This window comes from Terrapene carolina, unplaced genomic scaffold (genome assembly GCF_002925995.2).
Source record: "Terrapene carolina triunguis isolate 2854851 unplaced genomic scaffold, T_m_triunguis-2.0 Scaffold179, whole genome shotgun sequence".
In the NCBI taxonomy this organism is placed as follows: Eukaryota; Metazoa; Chordata; order Testudines; family Emydidae; genus Terrapene; species Terrapene triunguis.
In genome coordinates, this window is record NW_020664530.1 from 258,419 (window position 1) to 274,743 (window position 16,325).

The window sequence follows — 16,325 nt, forward strand, 5'->3', positions numbered from 1 at the left end:
CACATACTGACCTTGCATACAAATATCTAACTGTGGTTTCGGATTTGGTTTCAAACTGTGGTACACGTATTCTGTAATACAATGTGCCAAGAATAATCTCCAATTGTTTCCATTTAGGTTTATATTTTCATTACTTAGTGAAGAATAAGGATATGACTGGTGAAATCTGCATTGTGTAACAAAGATATAGCAGGTGAATATATATTGTTTTTGCCACTTTTCTTTCTGGAGATATAGAAGGAAATTTCAGTAAACTGATACTTTTTAGAAATTTGTTTTAAATAACACTCAGAATTATATACAATCTCTTAACAGCATCATCATCAATGGCACTGCTTAGTGCCACAAAATGGTTCTGAGACATGTGTGAGAGTATATGGAGAATGCTATTTTTTCATCTCCAAGATCGCACTGCCTGGTCCTCTGTGCTTAGCACTGCAGATGTTGCAGAACTGCAATGGGGACATCTGGAAATTTAAAAGAAAGGTATGTTAGTTAGATAGTACTCTGTATTCTGCAACAAAACAATTGTCATATGAAAATTTACCTCAGAATTTGGGAAGGTAAATGTAAGTCACTCCATGAATTCTACAGCTTTCTAGCGAGCGCATACCTCCTGTGCACGTTCGCACATACACATAGGTAGGCAGTATAACAGAATGTATTATGCATGAAATAATTATGCTTGGAGCCAAGAAGCAGTATATTCCTCCTCGCCGTTGCAGGTGCTCTAAAAGACACCCTTCAGAACGATGTGTATGTATATAACAAACATACACTGAAGCCAAATTCTGCCCTTATGAGGATTAAATACTTATGTGAACAGCTATGTGGAACAAAGACAGCACAAATTACTTGGCACACTGTCCTCGCTCTTTGGAAGATCTGTGCTGGTGGATCTGGCTGTGAGTGGATTTCTGAGCCACATCCCCAGATGGTGTGGATTGGCATAGCTTCATTGATTTCAAGGGAGATAGGCTGATTTGCACTAGCTGAGGATCTGGGCCAGAGTCTCTATGTTTTGTTACCCAAATCAAACAATTTTTTAACTCCTGCTTTTACCCTCATACGTTCCTTACGTTTGCATCATTCTTCCTCCAATATGCCCCACTATGCCTATATGCATCAAGCAGGCTTCCTATAACTATAACCGGCACGGCACCAAACAGCAACTGCTCAGCAGAAACACTAGACACAATATTAAGACTCCTACAGTACCAATTACAATAAAAGTCAACTTTTTAAAACAAATCCCCGTAAATGTTATCTAGCCTTCTTTGTCCAGGAACAAAATTTCAGATTGGCTTTTGGCATCCTGGTCTTTGAGCCAAAATTTGACTATTCTTCAGATAATCCAATTCATAGTACGGTAATTATTGCTAGTAAATATTGTCTGGTCCAACAACAAATTGCCAACAAATAATTGCTTTTAAGAGAAATATTTAAGAGGCTTTATTATCATGGGAACACACTAGTAAAATAAAGATCTCTGTGATAAATATTTAAATATATACTTTTTGATGTGCGAATACGGAGATGCCTTGTTTAGTTTGTTACATTTGCTAGAGGGAGTAGTTCTTTAGACAATGACTTTACTTTACAACAAAACAGACAAGTAAAAAATGTCTTAAATTTCACTTGTTTTTCCTGTTTTATTAACTTTCTGATGCTTTTATTTCTAAATCCCTGTCCAATTTATATATATATATAAAGTTATTTATTGTGTTTTCACTCTACAGCCAAAACAATTTAATTCAACAGATAAAGCAAAAATTCTCAGCAAAAAAAGTGAATATAAACAAAGTTATTTAAATATTTATTCACTAAAACATGAAGATGTTTTCCTCTCCAGATCAAATCAGTGAATGTAAGTTTCTTAAGAAATTGTTTTATTATGGAAGTTAATTAAATTAAAACACATCTTAGAGAGCTGCTATGGAAAAGTTTAAAAAACAAAATCAAACAGCTCATTCACTAAGGCTCTGAAATGCATTTCATATTCAGATGTGAGAAAAATCAAAATATTTTTCTTGTCTGAGAGCAGCAGTTTTCATTTAAATTATATGTATTTTGGTTGCAGTTGGGTTAACTACCCTTCTCCTAGACACATACTGAGATACAGTCAGGAATAATTGTAATAATCATTTTATAATCCCCGACAAACATGTGCCCTTCTCTGTGGATGGCAAAAGCAAACCATTTGTCCTTTTGTCCTTGATGAAGGTGATCTCTCATATCCACCGAGATTAAGTTGGTTGCTTACTGTGCTAGGTACAGGGAGGCACTCTTTGTGAAACATATGCCTGCAATGGAACACTGTCACACTGAAGGATTTGGATGCATCTGGGGGGGGGAGAAAATAAATACATTACAATGAGATAGTGAAACAAGGGAGCTGATGGTTATAATAATTTACCTTACCTATGCAAAAGATATTGACATATTCCATTATTTATGCAGAATAATAGTAACGTTTTACATTTAGGTAGCGTCCTTCAGCTTAACGTATTCCAAAAATTTTACAGATTATTATAGATGGTTCAGGTAGCGCCAACAGTTAATACTGCCCAACACTTTCCATCATGAAAGACCATTTGCTAGTGCTTATAACTTTGCTAAACTTAATCCATTTGGGCTGAAATTTTCTATACAGCATGTCTGCCTAAGGCTGATTTTTTTTGGTGGGGGGAAGGAGGGAATCTCAGCTAAAACAGTTCAACCACTTCTGAGAACAAGGTTAGGGAAAATAGATTGTTTTGCCCATGTTAAAAAAAATTCTACAACTGTTTGTTGAGAAGCTCTAGCATGATTTGGAGCAAGGACTTTAAATTTGGCAAAGGGCTGCTCTGCAGTCAGCCTTTTGATGTCCCCATGAAAATTCGCCCAAGTTATAAGCCTCTGAATAACTCTTATAGTACATAGATTGTCCATAAATACACATGTAACCCCTTTGGGGTTTAGAGAGCATGGCCCCTTTAAATCTTTTTCCTAGGTGGGAAAGGGAGAGTAAGAAAAAAGGAGGGAAACTCCAGGGGGTGGCGCTGGAGCTGAGAGGGAGAGCAGCCTGCAGGCCCTCCCAAAGGGAGCAGCAGAGAATCTGCCTGAAGCCTGGGAAGGACAGGGCCGATCGGGGACACCCCCGGACAGGAGCCAGGAGGAGACTGTACTCGGGAGGAATCGCCCGAGAAGGACAGGCCGGATCTGGACCCAGTAGCACGGCTGCCCAGAGCTGCATGGGGCTGTGAGTACTGGGGCTTGGGACTCTGCATTGGGAACAAGGAGGGAGGCTGTAGCTAGTTAAGTGGGGAGGTGGTCGCTCTGTGTGGCTTTGCAGAGAGCAGCAGAAGAGGGCACCGGAGGGGTTTGTTGGGGAAAGTTCACTGGCGCCGAAGATGACCAGGAGCACCCAAGAGTCACCACTGGACTGGAACTTTGCTCAGGACTCCTGAACACTGTGTGCAGACACATTGCTCAGTGTCTGACCTTCCAGACTGTGTTACCACTGGGCCTGTGGGGCCTTGGTTTGGATGCAACCCTGTTTTACCGCTCCCCTATATTTCCCTTTGTTGTTTTTCTCCTCTCATCCCTCTTTCCCTTTGTTATATCCATTGTATAGCTCAGTGGTTTGAGCACTGGCCTGCTAAACCCAGGGTTGTGAGTTCAGTCCTTCAGGGGGCCACTTAGGGATCTGGGGCAAAATCAGTACTTGGTCCTGCTAGTGAAAGCAGGGGGCTGGACTCGATGACCTTTCAAGGTCCCTTCCAGTTCTAGGAGATAGGATATCTCCACTCTGGGGGTTTGGAACAGGTGCCGCTGGGGTGGAAGGGATTTCTCCTGCTGCATTCCTGCGCGCGCCTTCTCTTGGCCAGAGCTGCCTGCAGAGCAGACTCCATCTTGGCCACGAGGGCGCTAAAGTTACACACACAGGAATCACTTCACGCATCATTAATATGCAGTTTTTAATGCATTAAAAATAGGTGGCCAACCATCACTGGAACATCCCCCCCTTCCAGATTTTCTACTACCAGAGGCCTGTGCTAGGCTTGATGTTGGTGGAGGTGAACACAGCAGAACTACATTGTGAATCTAGCCCATGGTCTGACAAAACCATTTCAGTTCTACTTTCTCTTCTACGCCATGTCCACATCAATTTGGCAAATGATGAAGAAAAAACAAAACTGAAATGAAAGTGCTTCCTTGAATGCTCTGTGCCATTGCTCAGTAGCTGGCTTTTTCACTAAAAAGAAAGTAATCTTATTCAAATACTTAGCCATAAGTATTGTCATTTGGAGGGCTCAGGCCAACCTATTCTATTGAATCAAGCTATAACCTTCTCATGCTGAGGAACAAGTGAAAAAAAACAACTATACATATTTTTTGTGATATAACACCCTCCCAAAATATATATCTTTATAAATAATGCTTTGCTGAATTTCTATTTTCAGGGCTAATCTCAGAAAATGTTTTAAAACTGCAGTCTGTTATAAGATACAGTAACTCCTCGCTTAATGTTGCAGTTATGTTCCTGAAAAATGTGACTTTAAGCGAAATGATGTTAAGTGAATCCAATTTCCCCATAAGAATTAATGTAAATGGGGGGGAGAGGGGGGTTAGGTTCCAGGGAAATTTTTTTCACCAGACAAAAGACTATATATATATATATATACACACATATACATATACATATACATATACACACACACACACCCACACACCCCTACCTCTACCTCGATATAACGCTGTCCTCGGGAGCCAAAAAATCTTACCGCGTTAAAGGTGAAACCGCGTTATATCGAACTTGCTTTGATCCGCCGGAGCGCGCAGCCCTGCCCCCCCGGAGCACTACTTTACTTCCGAATTCATGTTATATCGGGGTAGAGGTGTGTATATGTGTGTGTGTGTGTGTGTGTGTGTGTGTGTGTGTGTGTGTGTGTGTGTATATATAAAATATATATATATACACTCACACACACACACAGTATAAGTTTTAAACAAACAATTTAATACTACTGTACACAGCAATGATGATTGTGAAGTTTGGTTGAGGTGGAAGTCAGAGGGTGGAAAAGGGTGGGATATTTCCCAGGGAATGCCTTACTGCTAAATGATGAACTAGCACTAGCTGAGCCCTCAAGGGTTAACGCATTGTTGTTAATGTAGCCTCACACTCTACAAGGCAGCACAAATGGAGGGAGGGGAGACAGCATGGCGGACAGAGACACACACCCTGTGTGTGAGAGAGAGAGAGAGAGAGAGAGAGAGAGAGAGATACGCATTGCCCCTTTAAGTACGCTGACCCCACTCTAAGTACACTGCCTTTTTAAGTAGATCAGCAAGTTGAGACAGCAGCTGCTGCCGCCAGCAAGCTTCCTCCGTCCTGAGCCCTGTCGTGTCCCCCTCCGCTCTATGGAGATGGGGTAAGCGGGGGGGAGGGGGACACCCTGACATTAGCACCCCTCTTGCCCCCCATCCCCCGGGCACAGCAAGCAGGAGGCTCCCGGGGAGCAGCTCCAAGGCAGAGGGCAGGAGCAGCACATGGCAGTGGGGGGAGGGACAGCTGAACTGCCAACAATTGATAGCCTGCTGGGCGGCTGCTGCACAGGGAACTTAGGGGAGCGGGGAGCTGATGGGGGGCTGCCGGTCCACCCTGGTTCCAAGCCCCAACCAGCTAGCTCCAACGGGCTGCTCTTTCTGCAAGCAGTGGACAAAGCAGGCGGCTGCCAAACAACATTATAAGGGAGTATTGCGCAACTTTAAACGATCATGTTCCCTAATTTATCAGCAACGTAACAACAAAACAATGTTAACCAGGACAACTTTAAATTTTTTTACTGTAAGTGCAAATATCTTAGCACTGAATGAAGCAATGTGTTTTCAAATGCTCAGATTGTAACAGGTTTATTCCACGAACAACAATAATTTTTGATTTATATTTCCTAAAAAAGGATTTTCTCTCACAGGGTCTCTTTCCCACCAAGTGTCCTACCTGAAGGAAGTATAGGGGAAAGACACGATTCACAGATATTCTCCTCTGTAAGAAAACAAATATTTAAAAATTAATGACAAAGAACGTTATCATCATGCCTCAAGCAGATATGGCCCTGTCTTTACTATAGAAATTCCAGCATCCAATGCTGCATTTTGAGGAATTATTTATTTATAATGCTCTATGCAGTCTATTAAAAATTTAAGTATGAAATAGAAGCAGCCTTATTGTCAGCATGAAAATATGTAGTAAGGTGCTCAAATTCTGTGGAGAACGTGCCATTTAAACACCTAGATTGACAGTCAGATCAGAGCTGTAAACTCACAGGAAGAGCTTTGAAAGAGGTTAAAAAAATATATGGCTGTTTTTTTCATGTACATATGCTGTATCAGAAGCTCTGATCCTCTGACTTTACAAATGTCCGGCTTTCTCGTGTTGGAATTATCATTGCATTTCCTTGGAGTTACACAACGGCTGATTATTTTTTTTTTATCATAGGTGCTTTTGAAATAGTTTCAGGTATCTTTAAAAGATGTATTGTAATTTCTTGTTTAGGTTATATATTCTGATTAACAGAATATTTGCGTAGCCAACAGCTCCCAAAAGGCAATACTTTTTATCTTGATCAGAGCAGAGACTACTTGGATCAAGATAAAGTACTGACACAGGGCCCTGTAGTTTCCAGAAGCTAGCAATTCCTCATTAAAGATGAGGGCTAGCAGCATCATACTCCATTTTCTGTAAATTTGGTATGAGGCCCAGGCCCTTGGCAAGCTTCCAATATTGTCCTTGGTTGGGCACCCATAGTCTAAAAGCAAAGAATACTGCTCAACAGTTTTGAAGACTTCCGTATTTTGTTTGTACCCACCATCCACGCGGACGCCTTTCATTTGAGTTCGGTGCATTTTCTTCAATAGTGACAGTGAGTCTGCAACAAGTATCTTCTTGCATCCCTCACGTAGCAAAATCTATCACAAAGTACACAACCAGATAAGATTAAGTCAATTACTATACATGCAAATGGAGAAAACTGTACTCAGATCTTGTCATACATGATGAGGCCAACCTTAAAAACTTCTCATTTGACTAATAAGAAATGCCACCTCAGTACTTGAAGCATTCCCTATATCAGTGCTTCGCAAATTCTAAACCTTGGGATTCCCTGTGAAACTAAGGCCTTGTCTACACTACGAATGGAGATCGATCTAAGTTACGTAACTTCAGCTATGTGAATAATGTAGCTGAAGTTGACGTACCTAGATCTACTTACCGCAAGGTCCACACTATGCAATGTTGATTGGAGACGCTCTCCTATTGACTTCCCTTGCGCTTCTCATTCAGGTAGAGTACAGGAGTCGACGGGAGAGCAATCTGCGGTTGATTTAGCAGGTCTTTGCTAGACCTGCTAAATCGACCGCTGATGCATCGATGCTGCGCGTCGAACCCCAGGTAAGTGTAGACAAGGCCAAAGAAAGGTTCAATTACTTTCTCCCCAAAAATATCTAAGCAAGCAAAATTTTTAACTATAACCAAACCACAAGCAAAGTTATAAAATTTCAAAAGACAAACTTAATTAGAAAGGAAGGGAGGGGGTCAAAAATTTTAAATACCCACTCAATTCAATACAATGGATGAACTTGCCTATGGTAAGGTTCCAATGGAAGAACATCTAAGGGAAAAAGGAGATCAGGAGAGCTGGCAATTTCTCAAAGGTGCTACAACAAACTATCCCAACATGAAGGAAAAAGATGTAGAATACTAATAGGCCACTATGGCTGAATCAGGAACTCTTTAATGACCTGAACGTCAAAAAGGGATTCTACAAAAAGTGTAAATATGGACAAATTTCTAAGGATGAATATGAAAGATAGCACAAACATGCAAGAACAAAATCAGAAAGTCTAAAGCCTAGACCTACCAAGGGACATAAAATGTAATAAGAGGTTGTATAAATACATCAGGAGCAAGAGAAAGACCAATACAAATGTAGGTCATCTACTTAGTATGGACGGAGAACTATTAATAGATGATATCACGAAGGTTGAGGTATTTAATGCCTACTCTGTTTCAGTCTTCTCTAAAGGTGTAAATTGTGACTAGATACTTAACACAATTAATATTAACAAGGGGAAAGGAACATTAGGCAAAAGAGAGAAAGAACAGGTTAAAGAATATTTACATAAATTAGATGTATTCAAATCAGTGAAACCAGATGAAATTCACCCTAAGGTACTTAAGAAACTAGCTGAAACAATCTTGGAACCATTAGCAATTATCTTTGAGACCTCAAGAGGGATGGGTAAGGTGCCAGAGGACTGAAGAAGAGCAAATATAGTACTTATCTTTAAAATGTACCAGTCAGCCTAAGTTCAATAGCTGGAAAGATATTGGAACAAATTATTAAACAACCAATTTGTAAGCACCTAGAGGATAAGAGCGTTATAAGTAATAGCAAACATGGCTTTGTCAAGAACAAATCATGCCAAATCAACCTAATTTCCTTCTCTGAAAAGGTTACTGGCATAATGGATGGGGGGAGCAGTAGAGGTAATACATCTTGGTTTTAATAAGGCTTCTGACAGTCTCCTATACATTCTCATAAGCAAACTACAGAAATGTGGTCTAGATGAGATTACTATAAAGTAGGTGCAAAACTCCTTGAAAGACCATACTGAGAGTAGTAATCAATGGTTCACTGTCTAGCTCAGGTGATGAATCTAGTGGCATCCTGCAGGGGCTGTCCTGGGTCGAGTACTATTCAATATTTTCATTAATGACTAGGATTACGGAGTGGAGCACATGTTTATAAAATCTGTTGATGACTCCAAGCTGGGAAGGGTTGCTAACATTTTGTAAGAGGATTAGAACTCAAAACAACCTTGATAAATTGGAGAATTGGTCTGAAATCAACAAGATGAAATTCAAGACAGACAAGTGCAAAGTACTACAGTTAGAAAGGAAAAAAAAATGAATTGCTCACCTACAAAATGGGGAATAACTGGCTTGGTGGGAGTACTGCTGAAAAGGATCTGGGGGTTATAGAGGATGAAAAATACAAGTCAACAATGTGATGCAGTTACAAAAAAGGCTAAGTCAACAATGTGATGCAGTTACAAAAAATTCTGGGGTGCAGTCACAAGAGTTTCATATGTAAAACCGTGAGGTAGTTGTCCTGCTCTACTCGGCACTCGTGAGGCCTCAGCTGGAGTACCGTGGACAAATTGGAGTGCTTTAGGAAAAATATGGACAAATCGGATTCCAGAAGAGAGATAACAAAGGATAAAAGGTTTAGAAAAGCTGACCTATGAGGAAAGGTTAAAAAAAATGGCCATGTTTAGTCTTGGGAAAAGAAAACTGAGGGGGAACTTAACAACAGTTTTCAAATATGCATAAGGTTGTTATAAAGAGGATGGTGATCAATTGTTCTTCGTGTCCACTGAAGGTAGAACAACAATAATGGGCTTAATCTGCAACAAGGGAGATTTGGGTTAGATATTAGGAAAAACTTGCTAACTATAAGCAGAGTTACGTACTAGAATAGACTTTCAGAGGGAGGTTGGGGGGTTTTTATGAACAGGTTAGACAAACACCTGTCAGAGATGATCTAGGTATACTTGGTCCTGCCTAAGTGCAGTGGTGGGCAAGGCTGGGGGGAGGGCGCTGGACTACATGACCCGTTAAGGTCCCTTCCAGCCCTACGTTTCTAGGATTCTAGAATCACATTGGTCCCTTCTGGTCTTATAATTTATTCATTCAGCTCTTCTAGCTAGCAAGACAGGTTAAGCGAGCCACCCAAGATGAACGACTGAAGGTATTAGCAAGGGGACAACTCATCATTAAGGAAAATTTTCTTCAGCATGTTTGTCCACATGGATTCCCTTCTTGATGCGCACACTTCCCATGAGCACAAGATCAGTTTCATTTGGTCAGAGGTGTCAGCTGGAGCCATGACTGCACCCTGCATGTCCTTGCTCCCCACCCTCCTCCAAGGGCATAGAGGGCTGAGCAAGGCCATCAACAACCTGGGAGTATTCCTGAATGATTTTGTCCTGTTGATGTAAGACAACAATGCCCTTACTACATCGAGTGTGTGAAGTTTAGCTTCCCCTGGGGTGGAATGAGGCTTAGGAAACAAAATGGGAGTTGAATGGATTGGTTTATATGGAATTCTGACACAACCTTGGGCAGAAACTTGAGGTGAGGTCTGAGAGCGACCCTGTCCTTATGAAACTGTATAAGGAGTACCGGTTATCTTCCCTACCCGTCAAGCTGATGTAATAGTTATTAACAACAGCCTTCATAGACAGGTAGTATAAGGAACAGGTTGCTAAAGGCTCAAAAGGAGGACCCATCGCCTTGCTAGTACTATACTGAGGTTCCCGAAGAGGGAAGGGACTCCCACGCGGAAGGAAAAACATGAATGATGTCCTTAGGGAATCTAGACCTGCAGCGTGGGAAAAAATAGTATGGCCCTGGAGGGTGATATGCAGATATTGCTACTAAATGGACCCTTACGGAGCTGCTGGAAAGCCCAGATTTGTTTCAGGGCTAGCAAATAGTCCAAAAGCTGGTATTGAGATGCTGAAATAGAGAACCTCTTCTATTAAGCTTTGTAGGTCAGTAACTGTGCTTCTAATTAACACACACTGGCACACAGTGTGCAGAGAAAAGGTGGACACTGCAGGAGTTCAGTCTCATTTCCACAGGTGGTAAGAAGGATAGTTGGGCCTGCTTGGCCATTTAGGCGCTTGCTGGGGATGGGGATCCTTGCACAAGGATATCTAAAGTGCAGGCACAGCCCCAGCGGACACTACTGGCCAAAAGAAACCAATCTCGTATGATTGGGGTGCGTGTGCTCCATATGGACAATCAGTGGAAGAATTTGCACTTCTGCTCTAAATTTGAAGACTCAAGTTAGTATGTTACCAAGATAAAGGCTCCTCACTTCCATAAGAAAGAAGAGTTTGCTGAGAAGGGATAATAAATCCTATTGAAAATACTGATGGCCCCATTTCAAATCTGGAAGCTCCAGGCATGCTCTGACTTAGACAACCAACACTTCTCAACCAGGAGCAATCACCCACACCAAATGGAGAGCTGCACATTGTCTACTGCTGGCTCTCTCAGTCCTCTGCCTTTTATAAGTGACAGCAGAAGTCAAACCTTCTCATGGCCCCAAGATCATCCCAAGATGTCTTCATGCCCCCAGAAAACTACTAGAAGCTGCATCATGGGGCACCTTTTTAATCACCAAGTAAGATTTTGTTGTCTTCCCATAGAGAGCAGAATTCTTTTAAAATACACTACCATAAGAGCTGTACCCTTCCCCCTAGCTCCCTTGCTCCTCCTACACCTCACTTCTCACCCCCACAAAAAGGAGGATGGGCAGGCATTTTCCTACAGTGCCCCACCACTCCCAATCACTTATATCCTCCATCTTACACCCACGTTCGTTACTCCTTTCCCAAGATCCTTGTCTTTCTCCTCCCAGGGGCAACTTCCTTGCCAGTTTAATTCCCTCACCCCAGCCAATCTGTATCTCTACTTACACAAACAAACAAAACACACCTAAAAATGGAAAGAGAAAAAGGGAGCCAATCATGTTACTATGATTCCTTCTACATCCTCCAAGAAAAGACACTTGGGAACACATTACATGTAATAAACATTTCCAAACTGACAACTAAGATCCTTCAAAGTTTATTTTTGTTCAAATGTATTTCACACTGACAAGTTATTTATACAGACGTTTTGGGTGCCAAGAAAATTAATCAAAGCTTTAGCTTTCACTTCTTGTTAGTGAAAGTCTCAGTCCTTCTGCATTTCTCTAATGCATTTCATTAGATGGACATTATTGTTCAGCAATATTGTAAAATGCAAGCCTGGAATCAATGGTGCCGAATTATGTACAGTATTATTATAGAGTCCCTAACGATGCAGAACCAAGGAAAAGGACATTTGAATTTCCACAACATGAAGCATGTTTATGCAAGTTTAACAACCCTGAATAAGTCGCAAGTTCCCATTTTTCTGGATGGTTTGAAATAATTAATTTCCATGAAACCAGTTTTCAAACAGCACTCTCAGTCACAGTTTTTAGTTTGACAATCCTACAAACAAAATGTGCTGTAAGAAGAGAATGATTGCACCATTTCTTCTGATTATCTGTACTCTAAGAAAGAGTGAATAAACTAACGTGGAACACTCAGCTGTAAAACTAATTGAAAGAATATATCATAGCAGAGTGGATTACAGCTAAGTGAACAGTTTCCAAAAACTGAAATCGCACACACTCAGGTGCAAATGAATTATGTAGGACGTCCCAAAAATTAGCAAATTATACACCTGAAATACATTTTATAAATTCATAGACAAATCTCTAAACATTTTAAATTGGGCATGCCAGTGGGTGACAGTCATATTCTCCAGTACTAACTACTTCAAACTATTAAATCATACAACCTCAAAGCACAATGAACTGAATTCAGTTCTACACTGTATAAAAAGTTTAAAATAGTAACCTCTAACTTTTTAATACCTGCTTTATTTCTCAGGAGACATCTGATTCTGACCCTATGGGTTTCTCCCCCCTCTTCCTCCAAAAAGGACCACAGTGAAAGACAAATTCCACTTAAACCATAGAGCAGTGGCTTAAACTTTTAAAAAATGTCTGGAGGCTTTTTTGACAGAACAGCTGGATGAAACAATTTTGCAGAATAGGAGCGTTCCCCTATTTAAAATGTTATAAGACTTCAAGCTACCACCTAAGGATTCATCACTTATATTTCAGGTGTGTGAATGACAAAGCCTTAGGAGGTCTAAACCACTATATGTAAGTCCATTCTCCTTGCCAGAAGCAATTATTGAAAACAGGACTTTCAAGGAGTGTTTGCTTATGTAATAGAAATGAGTAAAACAAATTAAAATCAGAAGAAAAAAATCAAACTATTTGGTACCTAAAAATGTAGGCAGTATATAAGTGTTGAGAAAGAGAAGCTTTAGAATAGATGCACCGGTAGACACATTTATGGCTATGGAAAACCTGTAAAAGACTCACTGTCAGACCTTATTCTGCTAATAATTCAATAAAATAGGCAAGAAAAAAATCACAGTGCAAAGAGGTTCTATGTCAGAGCTCAAAATTCCACTGACATAGATTCAGGGAGTTTAAAGACAAACAGGATAATTCAATAACTACGGTATGTACAGAAAAGAGAAGCAATGGAAAAAATGAATGTTTTTAAAGAATCATGTGCCATTATTAGGATGAAAAGGGCATATAGGTAGGTCCCATTAGACAAGATTGAGCTACATTCATTAACAGTGAAATAGGGGGAAAATTTACAAAGAAACCATAAATGCAGCAGGATCAAATTCTCTTAGAAGACAAAAAATGATTGTTCCTCTATAGCAAAAACCCCAGGAACTCTAACTTCTTTTCTAGAAAAGGATGAGATTAGTAAAAAGGAAAAAAAAGAATCAGGAGAATGAAACAAGGAGAAAAATGTGAAACTGATACAGTACCTTTCACTTTATTTAATAAATAACCTCATGAACCAAACCCTTTGAAAGTAATGAAAATTTCATCCTCTGTTTCGGTCACATTACACTGCCTTAGGGCAGATACTATCAGATAATTTGATTACCAGCCACACAGACTTCCATTTAATTGATAAAGGTCTGATTCACCAAAATACATAAAGATATCCTCAAGTCCATCCCTGTTCAGGAAAGCACTTATGTGCTTAAATTTAAGGGCATGATTAAATGCCATGAAAATCAATAAGCACATGCTTAAATTATTTCCTGAATTGGGGCCTAAATGAGTTTAAATTTCTGAATGAAATCAAGGAAGAAAGAAGAACTGTCACAACAAAACACACACCATGTAGATATTGTTATCAATAGACACAGGTAGGCTGTACAAGTTGTGATATGCCCTCTAGTGGTCACTCTGAGAACCAGCAGCTTATTTATATTGTATTTAGGACAAAATAAGAATGAGGTGGATGGAAATAAACTGAAAACATCCAACATAAATTTTCCGGATGGATTTTTAATCAGTATTCAACCAATCATGATAGAGAACTTAGGTTCAGTCAATAGACCTAAGGAAAAAAGGTCATAGTACTTGAGTAGTCAGAGTTATTAAAAATACTAAATAAAAAATTGGTTATATATTTGATATAAACAAAAAAAGATCTTAGAGTAAGGGATGTCTTCTGCACTATCCTTCTGATACTTGTAGCAAAAAAAAAAAGGGAATATGAATTAAAATTCCATCTTAAATTTATCACAATGATGCATATGCAACATTTGCTAACTTCCGTGATTAATGTAAACTAAATTCCACATTACTACATCCTGAAGCTGAAGAGACTCCTATTTTATCAATGTGGAAAAAGAGAGATGCTTAAACTGTGCAACAAGTGACTGAATAAGAAGAATATTTTTATTGGTCTTTTCTACATCAGAACACTGTTCATTCTAAAGATAGGTCCACAAAACTTATGTCAAAATTTCCAGATATGAGTGTTTAAAGTTATGCACCTAAATTATATTTAGGCACTTGTAACTTCCACCATCATTTCTAGTAGGGAAGAAACAGACCGAAGTTTGAGAATTTTGGGTCAAGAGACTTTGCTACAGGTGCAGAGCTAAGGTTATTTGGACTCATCAGATGTGCAGGTCCATAGTTTCAAATGTTTGAAGTTCTTCAAAGAGTAACCTTAAACTTGAATGTCCTGAGTTTTAAACAGAGGATTTTTAATAACAAAAATGTTCTTGTACTTTTAGAATACACCTCTACCCTGATATAACGCGACCCAATATAACACAAATTCTGATATAACGCGGTAAAGCAGTGCTCCGGGGGGGCGGGGCTGCGCACTCCGGCAGATCAAAGCAAGTTCGCTATAACGCGGTTTCACCTATAATGCGGTAAGAATTTTTGGCTCCCGAGGACAGCGTTATATCGAGGTAGAGGTGTACTTACATGCTCTCCAGGTAAACCAAGTGTAGGTCTGGGAATTTACAGTGTACACAAGATTTTAAACACAATAAAATACTTTATTCAAAAGAAAAATACTTGACATTGGTATTCTAACAGAATTTAAGGGTTGCTGCAATATAATAAATGACTGTGGGTTGATTAGCAGGGAAATCCTCTATGATACAAGTGTAAATTAGTTATTAAAGACATGCTATCAAAATTATTCTACGTACAGTCTTTAAAACTAAAGATTGTTTTTGCTATCTATTTTCCAAAAAGGACTGAATGTTTTAAAACAGCTGAAAACAAACCAGGAATTAAAAATAGTAAATTATTGCTTTATTATCAGAATTTCAATGTAACCTGGTGCAATTTGGTATGCCTGCCAGAGTTCTGATTGTGATTTAATTATATTTCAAATGCTGGCGGCAGAATAGGAATTTATTCGCTGTTAGATAAACCACCGCTCGTAGGCCTGTGTCACTTTTGATGCATGAGTGGACCCACTTAATAGAATGCACAATTTTATGGCTATATAAATTAAAATGCAGTTGTCAGTGGCCTACTTGATTTATGATTTAATATTCATCTCAGTGAAGAGTTAGATTTAAAGAGTTAGATATAAAATACAAGAACTTTCAAGTTGTGGCTTTAGCCTACATTTTATTCAATTTAATACTTCTGGAAGAACCTGAAGAGCAGCTCTGTGTAAGCTTGAAAGCTTGTCTCTCTCACCAACAGAAGCTGGTCCAATAAAAGATATCTCACTTACCTTGTCTCTCTAAAGTACTAACTAGCAGATAAACACAAGTTTTAACATATCTAACTGACTGTGCGTTTATTACATAAAAAGGTATAAAGATGGGTAATACAGGTTTGAACACTGCTGGTGGTGGTAATCATGAGGTAGGAGAGTGTCATTTAAACCTCTAAAGCTAGGACTAACTAAATAAATAAATCCCACTATAAGTTATCACTAGTTCATCTTCGTCCACGATACCAACAGTGTGAGTGGCCACTGACCTTTTCAGTACACATCATGTAGGGCTGCTCAGGATAGGTACACCATCACTGTCCTTAAAGTACAAAGGCCACCTGTGACTTGTTTATAACCATGCACACATCACTCCCATGGGTGGAGCTAACCAGTGGTAAGAAGGGTGGGAAAATCTGGGAGGAACGTTTATAAGCCAACCCCCCCAAAATGGATAGGTAAAAATAGCAAAAACTGTATGACCCTTTCATAAACCGACCCTATATTTCAGGGGTGGGAAAGCTTTGGCTCCCAGCCTGTCAGGGTAAGTCGCTGGCGGGTTGGGACGTTTTGTTTACCTGGAGCGTTCACAG

General features: G+C 39.8%; 1 protein-coding gene across 1 annotated transcript in view; it reads right to left on the bottom strand.

Annotated features, from left to right (window-relative positions):
* Positions 1-258: 258 nt before the first annotated feature.
* The window catches only part of LOC112112030 (vacuolar protein sorting-associated protein 41 homolog), a 141,657-nt gene continuing 125,590 nt past the window's right edge, over positions 259-16,325 (bottom strand). The window contains exons 26-29 of the mRNA XM_024207732.1: positions 6,855-6,954; positions 5,987-6,031; positions 2,264-2,343; positions 259-467 (exon numbers count right to left, since the gene is read on the bottom strand). Coding sequence (XP_024063500.1) covers positions 387-467; positions 2,264-2,343; positions 5,987-6,031; positions 6,855-6,954 — 306 coding nt within the window. The 3' untranslated portion in view covers positions 259-386. The remainder of the gene's footprint in view (positions 468-2,263; positions 2,344-5,986; positions 6,032-6,854; positions 6,955-16,325) is intronic.